General features: G+C 45.7%; 1 protein-coding gene across 1 annotated transcript in view; it reads left to right on the top strand.

Annotated features, from left to right (window-relative positions):
• The window catches only part of EFNB1 (ephrin B1), a 115,350-nt gene that overhangs the window by 84,590 nt on the left and 5,022 nt on the right, over positions 1–25,738 (top strand). The window contains exons 3-4 of the mRNA XM_024201306.3: positions 18,030–18,122; positions 25,555–25,683. Of these exons, the coding sequence (XP_024057074.1) occupies positions 18,030–18,122; positions 25,555–25,683 (222 nt within the window). The remainder of the gene's footprint in view (positions 1–18,029; positions 18,123–25,554; positions 25,684–25,738) is intronic.

Here is a 25,738-nt window from a genome sequence, read left to right as displayed (position 1 = left end):
GCTGCAATAGGGAGTGAGTGATGGAGCAGTGGCTGTAGGATGCTTGCAACTTCTCCTCTCCCCCTGGAGGTGCTGTGATCGAATGCGTGGGAGTGCCCAATCTACTGACTTGAAGACAAATGGCCTGTTTAGTGTCTGTCTCAGAATTTCAAAGCCAATGTATGCGGTGGATGTGTCAAACCCAAATAATGGCTGTTAGATGACACATGGTTACTTGTCTTGGAAGCTTGTCTGAAGACCGTGACCAGAGTAAATGTGATTTTATTGAGCCCTGTCCCTTAAGCCTCTGCCTCTTTTCTCTTCTCCGCCTCCCTCCTGACCTTTCCAGCTCAGAGTTGTCCCTGTACAGCCCTTGGCAGCTGATCTCATAGCTGAGCCTTTCATAGCACTAATAGGGATGAAAAGCCCTATCAGAAAGGGACTGTGTCCCTGCACCCAACCAGGAGGTAAATACCCAGAACTTTGATCTACTGCTTGGGAAGGAGGGGAGGCTTCTGCGCAGAACAGAGTTAATGGTAATGGCACCATCATTTTTAAATCTTTAGGAGCTGGGCAGATTTGACTGAGTTTTCACTAGCCCTTTCCTACACTTACCTTTGCTCTCCGGGGAAGCTTTTTCAGTGTGAGATTTGTGTAGACTCCATGAAATTCCTGATGGGGAAACCTCTCTTCCTGATGCCACAATGTTTGGTGCAGTTCTAAGTGAAAGTAAAATCTATCTAGATTCAGTTATGGGTGCAGACTCTTCTCTGCTCACTCTGAAGCCTCAATATTTCCAAGAAAAAATGCTTCCAACTTGCAGCTGGGGCTCTCTGTAGACCGAGCTGATGACTTATCCCATTAGGTAGAAAAATATAATGTTTAGTGCTTATGACAGTTGAGATGACTCATAGCACTTTGCTGTAGTTAGGCATAATGCAGCAGATAGGGCACTATGCAAACTTCAGTCACTTACCTCTGATCTGCTCTCCCCTGCTATTTCAGTCTTGAGCTGAGACTCAGCTCTGCGCCTCACTCTGCTCCCACTGCTCCTCCTGCTATTCCAGTTGTGGGCCTCTCTGAACCAGAAATTGCCAATTGCATGGCTGTTTCATGATGAGGACAAAACTGAAGTCACCAGAATGATTGCTTGTGGTCCCTTAATTAAACATGAAAATTCACAGAAACCCTTTTTAAACTCTCACTACTTCATGAGGACTTGATTTAATTCTCCAGGTGCTTTTCATGCTCTTCAGAGCCTTCTGAGTAGAACTGGAAAGGTTGAAAAATTACTCCTTTTGGACTAATATCAGAGAGGTAGCCATGTTAGTCTGTATCCACAAAAACAATGCATCTGAAGAAGTGGGTTTTTTACCCACAAAAGCTAATTCCCAAATAAATCTGTTAGTCTTTAAGGCGCCACTGGACTCCTTGTTGTTTTTGTCCTTTTGGACTGAGCTTCTGATGTTTTTTGGGCTCCTGTAACATTTACAGCCTCAAGATAAAAGCTTGCAGTTTTGAAGAGGCCTTCAAGGGGAATTTACGGGGAAATATAAGTGTAGACAGCTACTTGGTTTGTCATAACTTCTGCTTCTAGCCACAGAGGCTGACAACACTGGACTTCACAGAGAACTTCCATTCTTCAGTGCTGGCTTCCCAGCACCTAGAACCCTTAAGTTACTTTAGTCCTCCTGGCTCTATCCCTTTCCTGCCCTATGTGACTATCACCCCTTCATCTTGTGGAGGCCTGTGACAGGTCAGCACAGACAGCCCTGGCTTGGTGTACCTAGTATGGTCCCCCAGAATAAGGCTGTTCTCTGTAGGAAGTTTGTCAGAAAAGCTGCCCTCCTAGCAAAGGAGTCTCTGCTTGTCAGGTGACTTTACCAGAACAAGGCTGCTCTCTATACCAAATACATTTAGACTCTTGTTAATTTAAAAAGTCAGGGGCATTCCCACACAAACGTGCTAATGTTCAGTTGTAGTAGTAGAATTTTGTTTGTATTTTGTATAATTTAAAATAAAAAATAATATAATAATGTAATATGTATTAAATGTATTGGTGTATGACTTAATCATATCCTGCCAGCCACCCTTTCTGAATAGCAGAAAGGAATGGCTTAATGGGCCATTTGGTAAAGATGCATCAGCCGGAATCGGTGTCTGGGCTAATTTCAAGGCAGTAACAGACATTTTAAGGTCACTATTTTGTTGTAGGTTTAGCATTTTAAAATAAGTAAAAGAATGCCATGATTGTTTTCTTGTGCATTGCAATTTGATGTTCCTGTTCAAAATGTTCTGTGAAAATTAATTCTGTTTTGTGTGTGAATAAGGAATGTATGTGTTTAAAAAAAAAAAAAAAAGTTTGAAGGCCATCGCTGAGCCAAATGTACAAGAAAGAAACCAAAAACAGACGCAAGGGCGCCAGGAGGCTGCAACATGCCCCTATTGAAATGTCAGAGGAGGGCAGATTAACGACTCTAAAAATAAAACAGGCACCTATCAATGGGGACAAAATAGCTGTGATAAAGAATGAGAAGGACAATTTAAAAAAAACAAGCACTCGTCAAACAACAATTAATTACAGCATGACAGTGCAAAACTCATTGGTCCCAATGAAAAAAACCACTATATAAAAAGGGTGTCTTGCCATGAAACTTTGGGTTCGTCCTGCCAAGACTTCCCCAGAGCATCGTGTCGCGACCGACAGAACCCAGCTCCTCCCTACCCGTGATCAACCTAGCTGGCCACTAGATTGATCCGGACTATGGGCTGGTAACTATAACATCGACTGGTGAGATTGTGTGTGTGTGGTGTGATTGACTGCATATGCTAATTGTTGTATCTTCAATAAATGCGGCATATTGCCTTTTCCCCTGAAAAAGATCCTGTGTGCTTCTTATAAGCATAACAGTTAAAGCTAGTCAGTTAAGATGACTAACATCTTTAGTTGGGATTTAGTTGGGGTTGGTTCTGTTTTGAGCAGGGAGTTGGACTAGGTGACCTCCTGAGGTCTTTTCCAAACCTAATCTTCTATGATTCTATGATCTTCCCCATCCTCGATTCACAAAGCAACACAAAATCCAAACAAGCACTCTGATTCTTACCCTCTCTTGACAAACTTGGATCAGTTTCACCACCCACAGTGCACACATCTAGTTCCTCAGAGTCTCACTCAAAGGCCCAACCTTAACCCTGACCTCAAAATTCCTTATATAGAAATGTCAGGCTTTACAATAAGTTGGTCTGCTGAGATCTATATCCTTCTGAGGTTTGTGTTAAGGGTGTGTGTGTGTGTGTGTGAGTGATTTAGGGAAATTGGATGTGTGCATTGTGGGCGGTTGCATGTTGGAACTGAAGGGGTGGTGTGGGACTGAGGAGTCTTATCACATTTGGAGGCTGGTTGATGTGGATGCTAATGTGGTGTGTGACCAAAATGGGTAGAGGCTATAATCTATATTTTGAAATCCTCTCAAACTGTGTGTGTGTCCTGCCGAGGACTCTCCAGTTTGTGTGCTCTGCCTTTAAAAGCTTGTCTTTCCTGAGAGAATTAGTCCTAGTTGCTTTTTGAAGTTCCTTTGCCCTAGGAGTGATGATTTTTTCTCCTGCTGCTGCTATGTAATGACTGTGCTCTTTGATCCAGGCTTGAAGCTCAGAGCTGGTATTAACACAGCTAATTGAGCCCTAGTTATGGCAGCAATGGCTGTCTGCAGAACAGCAAGGTTAATGGAGGGATCGAATGAAGAGCTCCCCACATTCTTCTGAAAATGAGCACAAGACAGGGTGCTTTGGGTGGTTAGGTTCTCCTTCCCATAAAGTGAGCACAAGACAGGATGAATTGGGTGGTTATATTCTTCCATGTGATATCCCATGTGCCCTGGAGCTCTTCTGACTGACCAAAAGAGAGAAGGAAAGATTTTTGTGTGGTATCAAGTATTAATTTTGGGAAAGAAGTGGCCTGTCTCCTCTGTCCCACATTTTCTCTTGCTTTTCAGACACACACGGCAAGTGAGCAATTCTGTTCAGGTTAAGTACACTCCAGGAGCTTGATTAGGGCGGATTTAAGAGAACCAAACAATTCCATAACACACAAAACGAGGTGAAGGTTGCAAGTGGGTTGTTGAGTCCATACAAGTGTAGAGTTCCCAGAGTGCTCCCTGGGGAGAGAGTTCTCAGCTGCCTTTTTATTTAGTTCCCCAAGGACCACCTTGCACAGCCCCTCAAAGTCAAGATAATAATGCCTTGATGCTTTAGGTGTCAAATATCTGACCAATTCACCCTTGGAGTAAACACACTCCTCATGCTTACTCAGCCTCTGTTCCCCTTCCCCCCCCTTTTCAGGCACAAGTGTTGTGGATGTTACTGTGGTGGATGTTACTGTATAACGTATTATCAAGATATAAACGGAACACTGCATTGTGGGGAGGATAGGATGGGTGTTGACTTCTGTCTGATTCATACACCCATCCTGCTCCGCTAAGGGGACCAGGGCAGGACTAGCTCCAACAGCATGCTTTTTTTATGTATCATCCAGTCTAGTTTCAAATGTCCCAAATTAGGGGATTGCCAACCCTTCCTTTGGGCAATGACTCTTCAAATAAATCATTGTCACTAAGTGGTTCTTGATATTCATGCAAAATTTTCCCTTTAATTGTAATTTGAATTCTCCTTATTGTCTCTCCTCTCCCCCCTAAATTCCTTTCCCCTCTCATGGTTTACACCCTTCAGAGAATTGCATACTTTCTCCCTCTTATTTGTCACTTAGCCAAGCTAGACAGACTTAGCTCTTTGCATCTCTGGACATAAATCAGTTTTTCCAGCCCCCTGATAACTGTGGTTGTTTGCTGAACACCCACCAGTTTGTTGGTATCTTTCCGGTAATGAGGTGGCCAGACCGAGCCCAGTATTGCAGCTGCAGTCTCAAAGGGCAGTCTCAAAGTGTCGCTCATGGTTGGTATGTCTGCATCTCCTTCTATGCAGGCTATTAACATTAAAGCGCACAAAGAGCAGTCGTTAGCCTAACTGGGGGGGTTGACAGTGTCCCCACACGAATCTTTCTGTTCCCTTAATAGCAAATTTCTTATTCACTGTCTTAGATGTTTTGCTACCTAACCGGAGAGATTTACACCCTGTGAAAACTCAATAAGTGCTTTCCTCCTCTCCTGGTCCCTGTGGGGCCAGCAAATGACTCCGGCAGAGCATCAGATGGAGGATTATATGGCACTTTATTCTGACATATAACTGCTCAGGGCCACCACAGAGCTTTTGTGAGTAACCTTTCTCTTTAGTTGATGTCTCTTCTGTTGTTGTTGGGTTTTTTTCTTTTAAAAAGACAATAAAGGTTTTATTTTTCTGCCCCGCTCCCAGCAGTGCTTTAAAATGAACAGGTACGTGCAGTGCTGCTAGGGATAGCCAGGCGAAGGTTACGGGGGCTCCTCAAGGCCTTTCTTGCCCAGCCTCATGGACTTTTCTCCTGCACTGAATGTTGCTGAGGACTCGTGTTTGAACAGATCAAGGATCCCAGAGCCAATTAAAAAGAGGCTTTCTGGCTTTAGTGAGAGTACAGGCAGTGTAGCTGTTTCTCTTGATTAGGGTTGGTCAAAAATTCTCCATCTAAACTGTTTTTGATGGGAAATGGGGTTTTTGGTTAAACAAGAATTTCTGTGAAGTGTCAGCTTTTCAGACCAAATGTCAGTTTTTCATCAAAAAACCAAACAGCCAAAACCAGAAATATTTTTATGTGAAATGCTGTTGTGGTGCCTCCTGGGAGCTGTAATTCAATTACCTCATGTCCCTCTTTTCTTCTATGGGCCAGGCTCCTGGCTAGGGTACAACTCCCCGGATGCATTATGGGAGATGTGGTCCAACCAGGGAGTTTAGCACACACAGGAGAATGGGAACGTGAGGAATATCTAATGTTAAGGCTAAGAAATCAAACAAGAAAATTTAATATTTTGGGTATAAAATTAACTCTTCCACATTGTACGGACTGTGCAGTTTGTGGCTGATATAAAATTCTAATCCACGGTATACGTGTAACAAAGAACAGCAACAGAACATATCGCATATCAGAAATGTGACCGAGTTAATGTATGAGAACTCCAGCATTTGAATTTCCTGACTTCTTTGTACATGTGTTTACAATAACATTGCATTAATGGTAACTTTGGCATTTCATTCCTTTGTTTTATAAGGGGAGGTGAAATAATATTTTACACAGTATACTTCAGTACTTTTAGGATTGTCTTCAAAACTTATCTAAACTAACTTTTCTGTAAGTTAGGCTACTGTGACTTTGTGGGATGTTTTGCAGCTTGCTGAAGCTATAAACACAAGCTGGAAAGAGAGCCTGGATTCTTAATGGTGTAACACAAATGATGTGTTTCTTGATTGTCCCTGGCTATTCCCATTTCCTTCATACCAAAGCCTTTCCTAAGCAAGAGAGATGCCATTTTGTTAGGAAGTAGTCTCCCAATGGAAGGAGTGGGAACCTAGCTGTTGGGCTATGTGGTCAAATCACTGAAGGTTACACTACAGGAATGAGCGTGCCTTGGTCTCCTTGTTACTGACGAATGGACTAGGTACAACCTAATAGTCTCTTCCATCTCCATCTAGAATTCGTTGCTTTCTGTGAAAACAAAAGGGAACCTTTTTCAACCCAAACTGGAATCTGTGCTGCAGTAATATTGGGTCATCTTCTTGTCACCCTGATCAGAGAGCCCAAGCTGGGGTGGCACACCTCTCACCTCAGATACACACTTGTAGAATTGGCTCTGGTGCTATATAGTTGGGGACCGGAGGGAATTAAACTATTTGGAAATAGTGGAGGCAGCAGAAGGCCACTTGCATCTTTGTTCCTAGCACAGGGATAGGGCTGTCTCTGCACTGCAGGCCTTCTCCAGACTGCCAGGAGGCAGTCCATCTCAATATGTCATAAAAGGCAGGCAAGTTTAACCTCCTGTTTGAGAGGTGCCTGTCAGGAGATCTAGCAGCAGCTCCCAGCCAGTGTGCATAGTTCAGGAGATGCTCCAAACATTAGCCGTCTTGTAAAGAAGGGAACTATATCCACTTGGAGCAAAGGTGAGCACACCAGGAGCTCAGCAGAGCCCAACCTGCTTTCCAGAACACTCTGCTAGGAGGCTGCTGCTGGGGCCCTCAATGAAGTGCAAGTTTCATAGATGTCCTGGGACCTCTGGTGCCTATCCCCAGCTCCTCATGAACCAGCACTGTTGTTGTGTTCTGCCCTTCCCTGCCACACTGTGTATTTACTCTCTGGATTCTTTGATGTGTTGTCCTTAGACCTCTGCTGAGGCACCTCTAACTATTTCTCTTGTTCTGTAATTGATTTTCAGTAGGTGGTGGTGATTTGTAGTGTTTTCCATGAACAAGCTAGGCAGATGCCACCAAATTTAGTTCAAATGTGCCCTAAGCAGGATTTGTATTGTATGTAGGTTATTTCTAATGAGCCTATTATCCAGTGCCACACAACATAGAGTATTAATTAGTATAAAGAACTTTCCTCTCAACTCCAGCCTCTTGAAATATTCAGAGATCTTTATTTTGGTTATTTTAAATTACTGTGTATTGGTTCAAGTGCTGGAGTACTTGAGCCTTGGTCTCTGGAGGTAAATGGCTAATGCACTAACTGTATATCCCCAAGCCATGCTGCTATGTCTGTTCCCAGTGAAAATTTACTGTCCCGGTAGTAAAATACTGGCTGTTGCTTAGCCCTTTGCAAGAGAAACTGAACAATATAAAGACTTGATGGAGCCTCCAGCATTAAGACTCCTTATTAAGACTGCATCTTCCAAGTGGGGCCCATATGGAAGCAGGGTACACAGGACTCTCATGGACAAATAAGGAGGTATGGTGATATCATCAAGCAAAGGTAATGTTCGATTGAATATTGGGAAATAGCAGTGTGGCCAACTCTTATAGTCAGTGTTTTTAAAGACCTCGCTTCTGGAGTCCTCTGATTTTTGAGAGTCTCAGTTTTCATTATCCCTCGTGGCTGTGTAGGAAAGCCTGAAAATGTGAACCCTGGAAGCAAACAAAAAGAACCCAAAATGTATTCATTTTAAAAACTCATGATTAGCTAATTTTTTTTTTTGCTTCGGGGGTGGGGGTGGGGGCGACTTATGGTTTCTGAATGCTCAGAGTTGGCAATGTGGAAACAGTTTGTACTAAAGTGCTTAGACTGTGGGTCTCTCAAGGGAGGTGTTGGAAGGAGTGTGACTTGGGGATATTTAAAACTGGATTGGTGAAGACACTGCAGGTAACAATCTTGCCCTGTTTCTTGCGTAGGAGAATGAACTAGTTTAGTGTACCAGGTCTTTCCTGTCTCTGGTTGTTGAGAAGATCCTACTTTCTTCACTCTGCAGCATCTGTATTGAAACTTGATGGTGCAGTGACTGTTTCTGCTGACCCATTTCTTTAGTAAGTTTCCTTTTAGCATCTGCAAAAAGGGTTATAGCTGACAGGAATCAGTTCCAAAAGGGCAGCTGCCAGGTGCTGTTGTTGCAATGGAGACTAGAGGGACAAACTGTCTGGGAACCTGTGTGTGTGCATCGTGCATCTTTAGTGTCTGCTCAGGACAATGGGGGAGTGCAGAATGTAACTCAAGTCTGGCTTGCAACTACCTGCTTCAACCTGGAGCCAGTGCCAGCTCAGCACCGGCTTTCACTCCATGGAAGCTTGGTCCGTGATTAAAGATCTGAAAGTTCAGGCATTTTAATCCAGGAATTACATCTTCCTAAAGGGAGCCCTTAAATGTCAAGGGTTATAATGTATAGAAACCTCTCAGGCCTGTTGCATCCCTGTTCTGAGTCTGTGTGCACTGGCCCGTCCAGAGCCTTTTAACCCTGAGAAATACTATTTGAATCTAGGGATTTTTAATCTTTTTCGACCAAGACAAGTGCAGACTAGTTTACAGCTTTTGTCTTTTGAGGTGCCATAGCATTTTCAGTAACTGGCATGTCAATCACACACATTTCTTTTTGGGTCTGTTTCAGAGCAGAGATTCGAACCTGGGTCTCCCCCATCCCAGGCGAGTGCCCTAACCACTGTGCTAAAGGCTATAAGGGGATGGTAGCACCACCAGTACCATCACTGCTGGCCATTTTGTGAACGGCCAATTTATTTGGGTCAAATTCACAAACAGTTTTGAGTCAACCAAAACTGCATTTTTTTATTGTTGAATAAACTATTCATCCAAAATTGTTTTGCCCATCTCTAATTGCCACTCAGTGAAGACCCCTCTCTGTTTGAGAGGCACCATGACACTGGAAGAAAGAGCACCAGGGGGACCTTGGCAGCTATACTTTGGAGTGAGATTTATAGGCTAGGTTTGGTCTGTAGCATCTTGCCCTCTCCCCCCAGAGTTCATCTAGGTGCAGGCATCAATTTAATTTCAGGTTATTCCTTTTCAGGTGCCATCCTGTCCAGAACTAGCATGCTCTGCTTGTAGTCTCCCCTGGATTAGATCAGACAACTACCTTTGTCTTTGCTCTGAAGGGGTAGATCTACAAGCATTGCCTTTGTCAGGCTGCTTCTTACTCAATAGGATGTTGCAGGCTGGGATCTGAAGACCCCCAGCCTGCCTCTCCATATTTAAAATAACAATAAAAGTCTGCTCTGTTCAACATACATTAGATACAAGCCTTGGTCACTTGCTGAGCTGCTGATGCTAGCCTTGACTATGGAAAGCTTAGGGTTCCCAAGTGAGTAATGAGGCAATTGCATCTTGAGAGAAATGAAGAATTTGATGTATTAAATGTAACACAAAGGCTGCCTGGTGCAGTTCCGGATTAGCCTTCTTGAAGGTGACAGAGGCTCTTGGTTACCATACTGATATGGGGCATGTAAAAAGCTAGGTAGATGGAAGCAGAGAGAGAGAGAGGGGCTGGCTGCTCTTTTCCTTAGATTCCCAGACTGAAAAGGGATGGGCAGGACTGGTACAGATGAGGCACAGGGGCAGATGGGGAAGGTGGGGGGAATCTTAATGGGTGGAATTGGGACAGAAGGAACCTATTGCTGAAACAATAGCCATCTGTGATAATTTAGTAAAAGTGTAAAGAGAAATTACTAGACAAAATGTGTTGGTTCCACTTCCCTCTGGGTGTTGGTGAAGGGCTGGTCTCCGTCTTGTTGCCTTGTCCGTAGCTCATTAGCTGCCTCGTATAGGCAGAATTTCAATCCTGAGTCTCCCAGACCCTGTAATTACAACAAAACCACAACCCAAGTTCTTCTAGAGGGTTTTGTCCTTGTCTGGGTGTAGTTGGGAGTCACGTCTTTTTCTTTTTTTAAATTCCCCATGACATGCTCTTGCACTGTTCAGAACAACCAATGGAGGGGAGAGGGTGCAGGGAGGCAGTGGGGTTGCTGTGGTGCAGCTGTTTTTTCCCTTAACCATAAGATCAATAGGCGCTTAGCGTTGGGGAACCTACTTCTTACTTCTTAGCATCTGGCTAGATAATGGGCTCTTTTCTTGGAGTGTAATTGCCCCAGCCTCCCCTTCCCAGGCTGCAGGGCCGCTTGTGACTGAAGAGCCTAATGTTCCTACACTTGGAGCTTCTCTTAAGCTCTCTGAGGTGGGAGCTCATCAGATCTTACTCTGCCGGGGATGGGGGAATCACCTTTTTAAAAAGAAAAGAAAAACATTGTGACTGAAAGCAAAGGCCCTAACTGAAGGCTATATATGTTGGGGACACACTTCTGGAGAAGAGGAAGAGGGATTGCAGAGCCAGATTGCATATTGTATCTGTGCTTTGTTTGGCTGCACGTAGTGTCAGGCTGTTGTACACAGATGGCAGAGTATTTAAGAATAATAAAAGGAAAACTGTTTGGATTTGCTACAGTCTCAGCATGTTGATTGTGCATTGGGGCCCAAATCATAACAGAGACCTGCTAAAGGGAATCAGGAGAGAAATCAAACATCTTATTCCATCCAAAGTTGACCAGTTAAAAGACCCCTGCGTCTGTCTGCCAACAGGTACGCCTTCCATGGCTTCAGATCCTCCAAAATCAAATTGTTGTACACCGTTTAAGCATTTACACTGGAGAGCAGGACATGACCAGCTGGAATGAGGGGGCCCAGGGAAAGGCCCTACACAGAGGACATTCCTGCTACTAGTACCTGAACACAGAGGAAGAATCCTGTGTATCTGGATTCTCCTCACCTCCACCTGGTATGTTAATACCCCACATACGAGCCAGTTGGTGAGCTTCAGCCATCTCTCAACATTCCATTTGTCGTATGCTTAGGAGCCATAAGCATGCTCCACCAACAGCCCAAGCTCTGCTCACAGTTCTGTATTAGCTGATTGTTTCTCCTAAATTGATTAGCAGTGATGTAGTTAACAGCATTGACATTACATTCTTATCACTGGGTCTGAGGGTTAACTCTCCCTTGAGATGAATGGAGACCTCTAACAACTCTCAAAACCAAATGCTGAACTCCCTTTAAATCCATGAAAAGAGAGTTTGCACAGTGGAGGCTCCCACTCCCTGCTCTGGCAAATGAAGGAAAAATCCTGCAGAAATTGATGTGGCTAAAAGAAAATGCTGGTATGGCCAGTACCACTAAGCCTGGCTTTGCTGAGCTCCTGCTTATCCTAATTAAGGGACTTTTCCTATTGCAGCAAAAAACATGGTGGGGCATGATACTAATCCAGTCTCCTCATCACAGCTGCTGCTGCTTTGGCTTGAGGATGTGGCACTGATATTCTTGTGGAGAGGGCATGGTGGTGATGCTCATCACAGCAGGGCCATACAAATACACCATGTAGTTGAATGTCTTACACGACTTAGAAATATTCTGTGGTCTTCACTTCTCTGCCATAGCACTAGCTCCTTGTTGTGGTTTACACTGGCAGGTCAGATTGATCTCCTCTTACTGGCTGCTGATGGCGCTTCTTAGGACGGGAGTGGGGCGCCTGCCTTCACCATGCCTGCCAATGCTCTCTTTGGTTCCAGAGAGATGGCTCGCACCCATCTTTTCCGTGAGCCTTTCTCTGTCAGGAGCCACTGCCTTGGCTCTGGTGGGTGCCTCTGGTGCAGCTTTCTCTGGCCATTGTGCTCCTGTATCTAAAGGGCTTTCACTGCCTAGATCTAAGGACCAGAGTAGAGCACCCTATGAACCTGGATGGTTTTCTCTGTAATTGGGTAGAAATTGATGGATGGAGAAAGGTATCCAACAGTTTTAAATTTTCTTTTGTTTCTAATCCCCCTTTCTTCCCATAAACCAGTCACAAGGGGGGCAGGGGAAAGGAGTGTTCCTTGATTTTTATCTTACAAAATATCTTGCCTTGTGCCCACCAGAGATGAACTGACTGCCATGGGTGTATGGAATACAGTTTACACTTGCTGCGTTCCCATAGCCCCATTGCTTGTAATGGTAGGCTAGGGTGTGTGTAGTTTCCTATATGTGAAACTGTTTTAGAATTGTGCTCTTGGTCAATAGTCAGTTCTGTTTTTATTCTGGACCCTAGACACAGCAGGGTGAATGAGTGTGCGGGCATCTTTCCATCCCCATGGCATCATGGAGTCCATAAAGGTGCCCACTGACTTGTCCTGTGGACCCTCCAGCCCTCTAAATAGGGTAATTGTCCTGTCTTCCCACAACAAAGGGGCAGTTCAGGATTTGTAGATCAGATGATTTCAAAGAACCCAGCTTCTTTTTGCTGTTTCTGAGGAGAAATGAACAGCTCTCCCTAACTCGCCAACACCGTTCTCTCATTTGCCTGCTCGTCAGTTCAATGAAGAGTACTCGTTATGGGCCTGCTTGTCTCACTAGTGACCCTTTGTTTTATTGGGAACCCTGTCTCTCCTGTGTATGGAACACAGGATGTTATTGTGTATGTTGATTGTAATTTCTGATACGCAAAGGTTGAGTGACAGAGTCCTGTGGCACCTTATAGACTAACAGACGTATTGGAGCATAAGCTTTCGTGGTTGAATACCCACTTCGTCAGATGCGGTTGAGTGGTGGACTGAGTTGACAATTCTCAACATGGATAGTAAATTGGTAAAAGTGGGCTAGAGGCCAGTAACACTGATTATCTGCTTCACATTTTCTAGAAGAATTTACATGGCAGGGTGAGAAGGCATAGAGGGAACCATATCTCTCCTTGTCCCCATAGGTGCTGGGACTGGGGGTGCTGCTGCACCATTGCCTTTAAGTGGATTCCATTATATACAGGGTTTACAGTTCGGTTCAATGGCTCTCAGCACTCCTACCATAAAAATAGTTCCAGCACCCGTGCTTCTTCTGGAGCTACTCCTTTGTCCTGACAGAGGAATTATCTCCCTAAAATGCTGCTGTGAGGGGTCTGAGTTCAGGGCCTGACCAAGAGATGGAAATACTTAGCATGGTTCTCAAAGGGAAACTTCCCCAGCCCTTCCATCCAGTTGACTCAGGGCTGATGGTGACAGAGTCCCTAATGAAACTAACAGCCTGTGAATCCCAAACACACAGTGAAATAAGACTTCAGGCAATGAAGAGTTGGTGGCCTGGGAAATTGGTGCCACAGGAGGGTGATCAAGGCACCCTGTGGCTGGATAACTTTCTGATCACTAAAAACATTTGTAGCTATTTCATATTAAGGAAGTATCTGATCACCTGCTTCAGAGCATCAGCAGATTCCTGTGGGCTCATCAGGCAGTTCCCCTTCTCTGTGCAAAGCATTGCGCTGTTAACTAGGTACACTACGGAAGGCCTGTATCTTCCTGTGAATCACTGGAATCCTCTGACCAAGGCACCAGACTGAACAATCCTGGAACCCTATTTGTTTGGGTTGGTTCACTAGGAAAGAGACCTTGTTTCAGGCCCTTGCTGCTACCCATAACATCCTAGCTGAGACAGAATCAGATTTGTAACACCAAAGATTCCCTTGCGTTCCTGATGCGTTTATTCCAGTCAGCCACATGTCATCAGTTTCCTGTGTTTCCCCTTAAAATAAGACTCTTTGTGCTACAGAGGGAGAGAAGGGCTCAGGCCCAAACCTCCTATCCTGTTCTTTGACTATTAAATATGCCATGGTGCTCTGTGCAGGAGTTAGGGATGAGGATTAGCCCAGATATCCTGGCCAAATTCTGTTTTGCACTACGATGGCGCCGTCCATATAACAGACAGGTCGGGGATCAGAAGGCAAAGGTGAAAAGATCCATATCAAGGGACTCCACTTCCCATCCACAGCATCCACTCTTGGAGGGCCAGGATTATCCTGGGGCATCATTCTAAATTCAGAGAGACAGCAGTTTCTCTTTTGATAATTATATTGTGCTTGTTAGGATTGTATACAGTCTAATCAAGCTCCTAACCACACATGAACCCCAGTCCCAGCCACAACACAGGCAGGCATATCAGAGCTGCTCTAGTCACGAGAGGGGGCTCTTGAGCATGTTGGTGTGTCATTTTCTCCTCCATAACAGCAAGAGGTGTGTGCCTTACTTCAGTCCCACAGGAACAAAAGAGACTTAAAATCTGCATAGACCAAAAAACAAAAAAAAGTTAATGTGAGTTTAACTGACTTCTGCCCTGAAATTATAGCCATTCGAATCCATTGGGGCTCTGAGTTTACATTCTTTGATGCATAGTGTGTAATTATATATGTATAATTTACACTGTGCATACATACATGTTCCTATCACGCATCTCAAGGAGTAAGGGGAATTATCCACTGGGGGCAGAGGAGGCGATGAAGGGCCCATAAGCCTTAAGGATGAGGTGTGGGTGATGAAGGGCCTGGTTCAGAACTGCTTCCTTACCATGGGAAACATTGTCTTTTTAAGTGGCCCTGACGTTGCTGTGTGCTGTTAAACAGCCACTTTCTCTTCTGCGCTCAGAGATGACTGTGTTCAAGTGGTCCGTAAAGTAATTTCTTTGTGTACTGTACTTTATTGGTATGAAATGGTTGCAAAACAAAAAATAACCAGCAAAGCTTTATTCCTGGCAATAAAAATGTCTCCCAGATACTTTTATTTATGATTTGCATTATGGTAGTGCCTGTAGAAACCAACTGTAATTGGGGCCTCATTGTGCTAGACACTGAAGAGATATATAGTAAGATACAGTCCCTGTCCCAAAGAACTTGCATCCTAGGTAGGCAAAACAGATAAAGGGTGGAGAAAGGAGGTGGTATTGTCCTTGTTTTACAGATGGGGAATTGAGCTACAGCGAGATCAAGGAACTTGCAGGGGTCTCTCAGCCTATGTGGCAGAGCCTGGGTTCTGAACCCAGATCTTCTCCATCTCAGTCCTGTGCTTAACTGAAAGACCACCCTTCCTGACTGTGTGCTGAATTGTTTATGCTTCATGTAACCCTTCTGCCCGTCAGAGTTGGCAGCAACAAGGGCCGGGTTCAGTATCTAGGGGTTCCTTTTCAATAACCCAATAAAATCTGGCTCGAGCCCCCACCCAGTGACCTGGGACAATTATATACCACCACCACCCCCGGGCGCCTCTAAGAGCCAATACTTCCCCTCTCACAAGCACATTGTCTGAGTGTAGCAAAAGCCTTTTAATAAAAGAGGGAAACAATGCAGCATTATGTTGGGGAAACACCACAAACAGGATTCATAACAGAAACCATGAGCAAAAGACCCACCCCAAGTAAGTTTGGCAGTGTCCTTTTCCCCTCAGGGTCTTAAGTTCAGCAACCCAACAGTCACCCTACCCACAGTTTCTATCCTTTGGTCAGTGCAACCCCGGAGTTCAGAAGTTCATCTGCAGAGTTTACCTCCCAGTGTGGGTGGAAGGTATGGGGGCACCTTACATAGTTGGCTGCTCAGGTTGATTGCCACGCCTCTCTGTGGGGTCTGCTACAGTCTTTCACCACTAGCCACCCAGCTGGCTGCACCTCTTCGCTAGCCACTCACCAATATATCTTCAGGCCCCCAAACACAGCTCTCAGTGATTTCAGCTCTTGGTGAGGGGAGCCTCAGTGCTGGTGCACCTGGACAGTCCTCTTGATCAAAACCACCAGCCCAGCGATTTCAGCTCTGCAGCCTGTAACAAGACTCCTAATGGAGACAAAATTAGCTCTGTTATTACGCAGTGGAGAGTGGAGGGGTCAAATTGATGTTTAAGGCCTTCAGAAGGGGCCCCCACTTCTATGTGCAAATACTTGTTCTGAATCTCTCTCCTTTCATTGGGCTTTGGAATCCATGTCCCTTGCCTAGCAAGTGCTGCTTAGTTGAGGGTGAGTCCCTCGGTCATAAAATGCCAAGTACAGTTCTTCTGTCCTTGATTCACATAACCAAGATAACAACACTTTGTTACTCCTGCCCCAATAATAAAGAGATTGGGGATCCCACAGCAGCCAAAGTGACTATTTGGGCAAGCAGTCCCATCATGCTAGGCAAGGTGGGTGTGCCCATGCAAATGAGATCAGCCCCTGAAGTTCTTTTCCACAGCTCACCACCAGGGGAGAGCTCATTCTGACTCTGCTTACACTTCATGTGTGGAGTGGCTCCCCCAATCCTCCTAAAAAAATTAAAGGAAAAACTTGGTGTAAGAATAGCATCTACTGTGGCATGCTCTCAGGTAAACATTTTCAGGGCTGTAAGTCCTCAGGCTTCAGAGCATAAACTCAGCAGCAGCTGGGGGCAGGAAGAAATCTCCCCTCAGCCTTTTAATATGGGTGGGAAGAGGTGAGTGAGCATGAGCGAGAACTGTCTCCTTCCTCTGCGGCATCTCCTTGAAGCCATGCTGCACAGATGAACCAGTCTTATCAAGTGTCGCGAGGAGGGATAATCAAGTTCTAGACAGACCACTGGTCTGTGCTGCTGTAGCAGCCCATATTCCAGACATCATCTGAGCTCAGCAAGTGCTGCACTGTGCCTCTTGGAGGAGAAGCTGCTATGGGGCTGGAGCAGGGGAATGGGTCAGAAGGAGACACCATAATAAGGAGGGGAGAGATGCCTGGAGACCCTATTCCATAAGACGGCTGGGGTCTGTCCATCAGCTGCCACAGCTTTTCTGAGCCGTGGCAGCCCCTTTAAGTGTTAGGCTAGTCCCCAGGCTGCTCAGAAAGCCATTAACCAGCCTTAAGAGGGGGAGAGCGACAGGTTGGTGAAAAGAACATTTCATGTTTTGTCCTCAGGGGTTAACAAGCTCCCTATTAAGGGGAGACAAAGTGATGGGGAGAATCTCTCTGGTTTATGGCTTGGAAGGTTCAGCTTCCAGAGCATTCCTCTCTTCCAGTGCCCTGGCTGCCTCTCTGCAGCTTTTATCCCCATTGTGCTGTGGCTGTGGAGTGGGAGCCTTGGCCTTTGTCAGATTCGGTCTCTCTTTTTTCCTTGGAGTACAATCTAATTAGCAGCTCAGCAACCAGTTCAAGCAGCAGGATAACTATTTTAATGGGCTGGAGGTTTGAGTGAATGGAACTGGGGGGCGGAGCAGCTGGGATTTGGAGAAGACTAGAGTTCGGTGTATTAAACATTTACTGTGTGTTCAGGACTGTAGAATGAGGAAGCCCATAAATATCCTGACCCAAGGCTAGAAGTGGGGAGGGAGGTGAGAACATTGTGGAATGAATGCACACATCAGGAGAGAGATGGAAAAACTGTTACTAGGACTTATATATAATACTATTTTGTAGCCTAACTGGCTCCTGCTCTCAGGAGGTTTTCCTGATATGTATCCTGAATTCCTTTGTTCAGTTTCATTCTCTTACTCTGATGTTTGTAAACAGAATTTTGTGATGGTAATGTTAGGAGAAGCCCTCGAGGTTTTTCTTGGGACCTTTCTGAACAACTAGCCTGAGGTGACCAACCACTGAATAAAGGTCTGAAGCACTGCATCCCACTGCTTAGCAAAGAGAACACAGCTGAAGAGACATGGAGCCCCATGTGTTTCTGCAGAGACACAAGCAATCATCTTTAAACTGCTCCCCATTCCTTTAGGTTAGGTCAGCACAGACATGAGATCAGAGTAACTGTTGAACCACTCTTTGGGGTGCCACCCCCATTTTAATCTATGCCTCTTTCCTTGCCTTCTTGAAGACCTTTCCATTTAATAAATGCTCTTTAACCGAGTCTTCTTTTTCCCTGCAGCCACTTCCAATGGGACTCTGGAAGGCCTGGAGAATAGAGAAGGTGGAGTCTGCCAGACACGCTCTATGAAGATTGTCATGAAAGTGGGGCAGGGTGAGTCACTCCAGTCCTCTAGTAGAGTTTTCCCATTGGACATGAAATCAGTATTGAAATGAAATGTGCTACGTTTTACATAGCTGCCTAAGCATGCAGTCCAGACTTGCTGAGAGAAGTGCTAGTGAATACCCTTCGTGGAGGCTTGACAAAGTACCATTGGGACAGCCTCAACACTACAGGAGGCTTCTCATGAAGGGACTGAGCTGTGCATGACTGAAGACTTGGTGTCTTTTGCTTGAGTTGTTTATCCTAATTGTGACATCTTGTGGGGAGTGGGTGAGGGAGGAGCTAGTTTGATGTCTTTGTATTTGATCACTAACTTATGTTGATCAATTTTATAATAAATGTTATGGTTCCCAGAAGCCTTTGGCTCACTTGATGCTGTAAAATACAGGTGATGTTGATGCCCTTGGGTTGCCCCATCTTTGCTCCAGGCATACTGGAGAAACAGAGAGAGAGAGAGAGAAGACCTATGAAGTCCCCTGTAATCCAAGGGGCAGTGCAGAGTTGTTTCCTACACTTTATTTTCCAGTGCCCCAGACTTGACACCTCTGGTTGTGAACACTCCCCACCCCTGCCCCAAATTATTAGAATGCCATTTAGATAATAAAGAGGATTAAATCATTTGAGTTTAGCAGCCAGTCATGGTTCAAGATTGTGAAGCATTCATGGCCTTGTCTGGGAGAGCCCATGCAACAGATATTGTTTCCATCTAATAATTGAATGTTCCATCATTACTTTCCCACAAGGGGGTGGTCTCTCCAAAACAGAGATCTATTTGGAATTATTTTTTTTCCCTTTGGTGCTAACACTTTAGAAAGTTCCAGCAACCTTTTATAGCAACCTCTTCCTCTTCAGGCCCAAAGTGGGGTTACTGGCTATAGTCTGGCATGATGATTAGAGAGAGCAGGGCAACTGTTGTTTGAGCAGTGATGTTTCCCAATTGTTCAGCAGAGTTTGAGTTTTAGGGCCCTTTTTTGGCCAACATTTGTGCACACACAGCATTATGAGCCCAAGTTACAGTAAGTGTCAGTTCCACCCCACCTTGGTTTTATGACTCCGCTGGAAACTAGCTCAGACTCTGAGATGGATGGTCAACTGAAACTGGTTTGTTCTGTGATAAGGCAGAGTCCTCCAGCTTCCTCAGTGCAGAACATAAAGGGAGTTGCCGTGTTCCTCATTGCTGGCAGAACAAATCTGAATGTTGGGCCTGGTCCACACTACCCCCCCACTTCGGACTAAGGTACGCAAATTCAGCTACGTTAATAACGTAGCTGAATTCGAAGTACCTTAGTCCGAACTTACCGCGGGTCCAGACGCTGCAGGCAGGCTCCCCCGTCGATGCCGCGTACTCCTCTCGCTGAGCTGGAGTACCGGCGTCGACGGCGAGCACTTCCGGGATCGATCCCAGAACACCGATTGCCTGCCGTTGGACCCGGAGGTAAGTGTAGACGTACCCTTGGATGCTGCAGGTCTCTCTAGAAATAGCTGAAGTTGTTTAGCCTGTGCTGAACTGGCCTGTTCTCAGTTCCTGCCTAATATATAAACTAGACACAACTTTCAAGTCTGAACTATTCTGTTCCAAAGTAAGATGGCAAAAACTGCTTTCTGCAAGAAAATCCAGTTCTTAAACTAAAATGGGGCCTTCCTATCTCTCCCCACCTGCTCCATTATTGAAGTGAGAGAGAGATGGCCATCAGAAGCTCAGGGGCTTTCCCTCTGAAATAGTTCTAAGCAAGGATCCCTCAAACCTTAGCAGGCAAAAGGCACATTGGCAAGTTGCTAGAAGCCCAATAGTTACTCCTAGTTTGCATAAAATGGAATTTATTGCAACCAGTCAGGAATACAGATCCTAGAAGCCATGTTGCCCAGACTAAGAATTGCATTCTAGCAGTTGCAGTTTCTGCAGGCCACCCTCAAGGAATCCATGTTCTGCAGATAGCTGACCCAGGGAGCCTCAACTAGACCCTTAGGCATTCAGTATTAGCAGTTCAGGTGACTACTGGCAGAAGCCTTATCTTCTCTGTGGGATAGATCCTGAAGGTGATAATGCATCTACCAACACAGTGCACTACATGCTCATCAGTATTAACAATGAAGGTGGCTGTAGGTCTTGTTACAAAACCCACTGCATTGCATAGGGCCCTGGGCACCCAAGGCATAGATGGCTGTTCCCCCATTGACCCTCCTTTGAGCAGTCCCCTGCATATTTGTAGGCAATATCAGTCTGTCATTTTGTTGTCCTGGACCCTTCAGTGTGTGCAGGGGAGAGCGATTTTGCCCCTAATACTAATGAATTTCACCTTCTGTGCTGTGAGATATTCTGGGAGTGATATCACAGCTTCATCTACATGACATTTCTGGAGCTGCAATTTAATTCCAAGAGGTACCACATGGCCCAGCCTCCTTGGCCTTCCATGAGCTTTCCCAGTGCATGCTGGGATTCTACAAGGAGGTCATGGCTCCTGGAATGGAGAAGGGGCAGCTGTGGGAACAGGGCTGAGGCACCGAATTCTTTCTGACATCTGATGCTTCCTTGGGAAATGCCCCCAGAATAAGGGATTGTAGTGCAGCCATGACCTGTCTAAATCCTTTAACTGTGCTCTGCTGTGTAATTTTTTCTGATGGTCGAAGCTCCCTGAAAACATTCTCTCCCCAATCTATGGAGTTCTTCTGGGCCCTGGTGAAGCCACAGGCCTGACTCCAGCTCACTCCCTGGATGCAGAGCTCATAATGGCTGCTTTTCGTTATTTTGTTTGATGTTTTTGGAGCAGTATTTATAACAAAAGAAAAGGAATAGTGCTGCTGCCCTGGAAAGTTAGATTCCTTTTTGTTCGCTCAGCTGCCTTTGTTGGAAATATGCACAGACCCATGCACTGGAGCTCAGAAGGAATCTTAAAAAAACCACCAACAAAAAACTGTTTCCCCCAAAGTACTGAAATGTTCCAAGCCTGTGATGTCCCCGAACTCCTCTCTCTCAGCCTCCCGATGCCTCTGCCCTCCCTTAAAGACAGTGCTGCTTTATGACTGCCCTTTCGTGTATGCTTTCTAGAGTGATGCCTTTCAGGCAAAGAGGCAGACAAGGTCCCTGTCCTGAAGAGCTTACACTCTAAGTAGAAGACAGCAAAATAGGGGATGGGAGGCAGCAGCCGGCCACTGACTGAAGCTGAAGTTAGCATATGGCTTGTTAGTTCCGTGGTTTTCATTTGGCAGTTTGTCTGGTTCTGTTGCCTGTTTTGTTAATGCTCCTTTGAGGAGAGGACTAGCTTTGATGTTGCTATTTCAGTAACTCCTGTGGGTTGGCCTCTTTCCTTTCTGCATCATGTCACACTTCCCAGACCAGGGGAGCAGCAGTAACAGGAATTGCTCGGCTCTCAGACTGCTCCTGGTTTCCCACACTCAGTCAAGTCTCATGCATGCCTTTGGTCTGCTTGTTAGTGGAGTGCCAGCCAGAGTAGGTGAGGCATCTTTGCTCCCTGTGTTGTGTTTCATGTGGTCACTTTACAATGTAAAATTGGGCACATAATCAGATGGACATGAAGGGGAAGGATGGGGGATATGGCTGCAGCTAGGGTGAAGCTGGCTTGTCTGTATTGCCCGCCCTCCACTGATGCTGAACAAACCATTGTCTTGCCAACGAGGCACCAAGGAAGCCATCTTGTTCTGCTCTGTCAAATGTCCTCCCTGCTATGTGACATTTTGCTACCACCAGGGGAGCTACTTGCATTATTCATCAATGAGCAACAAATGCCTTGGAGATGTCAGGAGGTGGGTCTGGAGCTCTGGGTTCTCCCAGCAGCACCCATGACAGGCTCATTTGTGTGATATTCACAAGGGTTTAAAACTCCATGACTATGTTAAACTGGGGTGGAGGGACACATTTATTAGCTCCCTTTCTGGGGAGGGCAAGAGGGCAGCCAAAATACCCCAGCTTCAGGTGATTGTTCCTAAACCCTAGGTGGAAACATTTTGGGGGAACAAAATACCTAATGTCGCTTGTCACATATTGTTAGTGTTTAATATTAAGGCTTTACTATGATGGCCCAAAAGGCCCATGGGCAATGAGCCCACACAAGCTTCACCCAACTGGTTACAGTAAAATGCAGTTTGTAATGTTGTCCAAAGAGGAGATCCTGGTGCGTATAGGATTCATCCAGGAATCTACCTCTGCTTCATGTTTATCTGACTCACTGCTGTTTCTGCTCCAGTACTTCTGGCCTTGAAGGGGATGGCAGGATTTCCCACCCACCAAGCCAAGGGTATTGCCTAAACTCCCCCAAACTAAAAGCTATTCAGGCAATGTCACTCCTAATGGGCTTAAAAAGAAACAGATTGCTGGCGCTTGTCTTCAGCTTGTCTCTCTTGCTCACCACTGAGATTAGAGGTCTGAGGATATTATGCAAAAGCAGCACAGGCCTTTGGCTGAGGACGGAGCATTACCAGCCATGATCTGCAGTGTCCATACTCTCTCTGTCTCTCTCTCCAGGCTCCATATCAGATTCAAAGTCTCACTCTTATGCTTGAGGTCCTAGCCCGACCTATGTCTTGTCACTAGTCACTTGCTTGCCCTCCTATTTGGACCCTCTGCTAATTCTGTTTCGGTCTAAAAATTCCTTTATGCCGTTTCCAAGGCTGTCCAGGGAATGTTTTCTCTGAGTCTTACAACACGCAGCCTCACTCCCCTCCTGCAGATCCCTCCTTCAAACCCAGCTTTGCTCACAGGCCCTCAGACAGTGACCCATATAACAGATTCTACTCAAGCCAACAAAATTACTTGAAATATGGCAGCTGATGCAATGCTCCCTGTGTCACTTCAGCAGCCAGGATCACATTTCAGCTTTGTGCGCCTTCCTTCTTTGCTTGCTGTTGTTTTCCCAGCATTGTGTCTGCCATTCTCCACGTAGATTGTAAGTTCCTCAGGGCAGGGCCTGCGCTGCCAGTACGGCAGTGTTCTGCAGCACACTGCACATGTCTAGGGCCAGGCTGTACAATTGTATTACTTTTGAAAGGAAGCTCTCCGTGGGTCGCACTTAATCTAATGGAAATGCCTGCATTCTGGCAACAGATAGGAAGGATCTGACTCCTTACTTCCCCGCACCCTCCCATACACACACTCTTCTCACAAAACTCTGAGCTGCTCCTCTCTTCATCTCTATTTGGTCACCTTTGACATGTGTAGAACAACACACTGGGCCAGTTTCATGCCTGGTGTAGCCCTCTGAAGTCAGTGATGTTACCCCAGGGGTAGATATGGCGCAGTCCAGGCCTCCTTCTGCAGCATGTAACCCCTTGGCTTCCTGGACCAGCCCTGTGAGGTGCAGAACCCTCCAGGCAGAGCTGGGTTCCGGTCGGAGTTCAGGAGAAATGTTTGGTTTTGAGTGTTCTCGGGAAACGCAACCTAGCTTGCAGTCCTACCGTTTAACATGTACTGCTCTTGGGAAGGGGTGCCTGTGTGAAACCACCTTCCACCCACCTCTGTCGATTCGGGAGGCAGCTGATACTATGCTGTATTGTGGTCACACTGAGAATCCCCACTTGGGATTGGGGCCCCATTGTGCTGGGTGCCTTGTGCACACAGGAAGATACAGCGTTGCCTCAAAGAGCCCTCCCTGTAAACAATTACTGAATGTCACGGAGGACGAGATGAGGTGAGGGAGGAGCATAATGAAGATAAGATCATGCCTTGCATTAGGTTAGTGACTTGCACAACTTGGTGGTCCTGATGGTTCTCAGTTGTCTTAAATGTCAATCAAATCACTCTCCTTGACTTACAACTAAATCATTGTTGCCTGGTTAGTTTTTTGTGGGTGTCACAGCAGAGGTGAGTCTAGTGGAGGGATTAGAAGGAGGAAACAGTAGTAGCCTTACAAATTAATTCAGGGAGGGCATTCCCTGCATAAAGGGGTAGTGTGGAGGAAACCACAGAGACTGATTCGAGAATAAAAACAATGATGAGTCCTTATGGCACCTTAGAGACTAACAAATTTATTTGGGCATAAGCTTTCGTGGGCTAGAACCCACTTCAGCGGATGCATGAAGTGAAAAATACAGGAGCAGGTATAAATACATGAAAGGATGGGGGTTGCTTTACCAAGTGTGAGGTCAGTCTAACGAGAGAAATCAATTAACAGCAGGATACCAAGGGAGGAAAAATAACTTTTGACGTATTAAGAGAGTGGCCCATTACAGACCGTTGACAAGAAGGTGTAAGTAACAGTAGGGAGAAATTAGTATTGGGGAAATTAAGTTCAGGTTTTGTAATGACCCAACCACTCCCAGTCTTTATTCAGGCCTAAAGTCTGATGGTATCCAGTTTGCAAATTAATTCCAGTTCTGCAGCTTCATGTTGGAGTCTGTTTTTGGACACCATCACAGGTCCTAACCACATCAGCCACACCATGCAGGGCTCGTTCACCTGCACATCTACCAATGTGATATATGCCGTCATGTGCCAGCAATGCCCCTCTGCCATAAACATTGGCCAAACCGGACAGTCTCTACGCAAAAGAATAAATGGACACAAATCTGACATCAGGAATCATAACATTCCAAAACCAGCAGGAGAACACTTCAGTCTCTCTGGTCACTCAATAACAGACCTAAAACTGGCAATTCTTCAACAAAAAAACTTCAAAAACAGACTCCAACGTGAAGGTGCAGAACTGGAATTAATTTGCAAACTGGATACCATCAGATTAGGCCTGAATAAAGACTGGGAGTGGGTGGGTTGCTGATACAGACTAACACGGCTATCACTCTGAAACCTGATTAGAGAATGACTTTCAAATGTGGAACTTAACCTCAAACCATCACACATCCTCTAGTTAAAAGGAAATGCCTCAAATGCAAAACCAAGGCAGGACCTGTGCCTGCTCCAGGAATCATGCTTGCTGGTGCGATAGGACACAAGGGGCAGTTCAGGCCCAGAGTCCTGGACACTGGTTGTTTGAACAAGGGAGAGAAGCCTTGTATCACTCTGGTTCCCTCCGGCCCTTTTTCTATGTGGTTAGCCTAGCACTCAGTGTTGGAGCTGGGGGACGCAAGAACCAGAGTGCATGTTTAAAACCAAGGGGAATGCTTGCCCCTCCATACATAGTAGGAAAATGTACCCAGTGTTCCTAAGCCTCTTTACCAAGCCTCCCACTCTTATCCATCAATCCCTTGCCCCTGTGCCTCTGATTCCTTCCTCCTGCCCATACAAGCATGTAGCCCTTGCACAGGGCCAGCCCAGACTCCTGCCGCAATGCACTTATGCACATGCAGAGTGCTGTGCTGCACCACCTTTCTGAACAACCTTTGACATGGGCCCTCAGATACCAGGGTAAGGAGTGATGTTTAAGCAATTGATGGTGGAGGAAGAGCTACAGCTCTTGATGTTGTAATCTAGCACCTGGAAGCAGATTTCTCATCCAGTCTTTCTTTTTCACAGATCCAAATGCTGTGATCCCAGAGCAGCTGACAACCAGTCGGCCCAGCAAGGAATCTGACAATACAGTGAAAATCGCCACACAGAGTCCACGCCACAAGGTCCCTGTGGTGGAGGATCCTGGGAAGCCAGGTAGGTTTGCCTGTGCATTTTAGGAAAGAGAGGAAAAACAGTAGTGCTCTTAGTG

The sequence above is a fragment of the Terrapene carolina genome, unplaced genomic scaffold, assembly GCF_002925995.2.
Source record: "Terrapene carolina triunguis isolate 2854851 unplaced genomic scaffold, T_m_triunguis-2.0 Scaffold131, whole genome shotgun sequence".
Taxonomy (NCBI): Eukaryota; Metazoa; Chordata; order Testudines; family Emydidae; genus Terrapene; species Terrapene triunguis.
The sequence above is the reverse complement of the archived record's forward strand: the minus strand, read 5'-3'. Positions and strand labels throughout refer to the sequence as shown.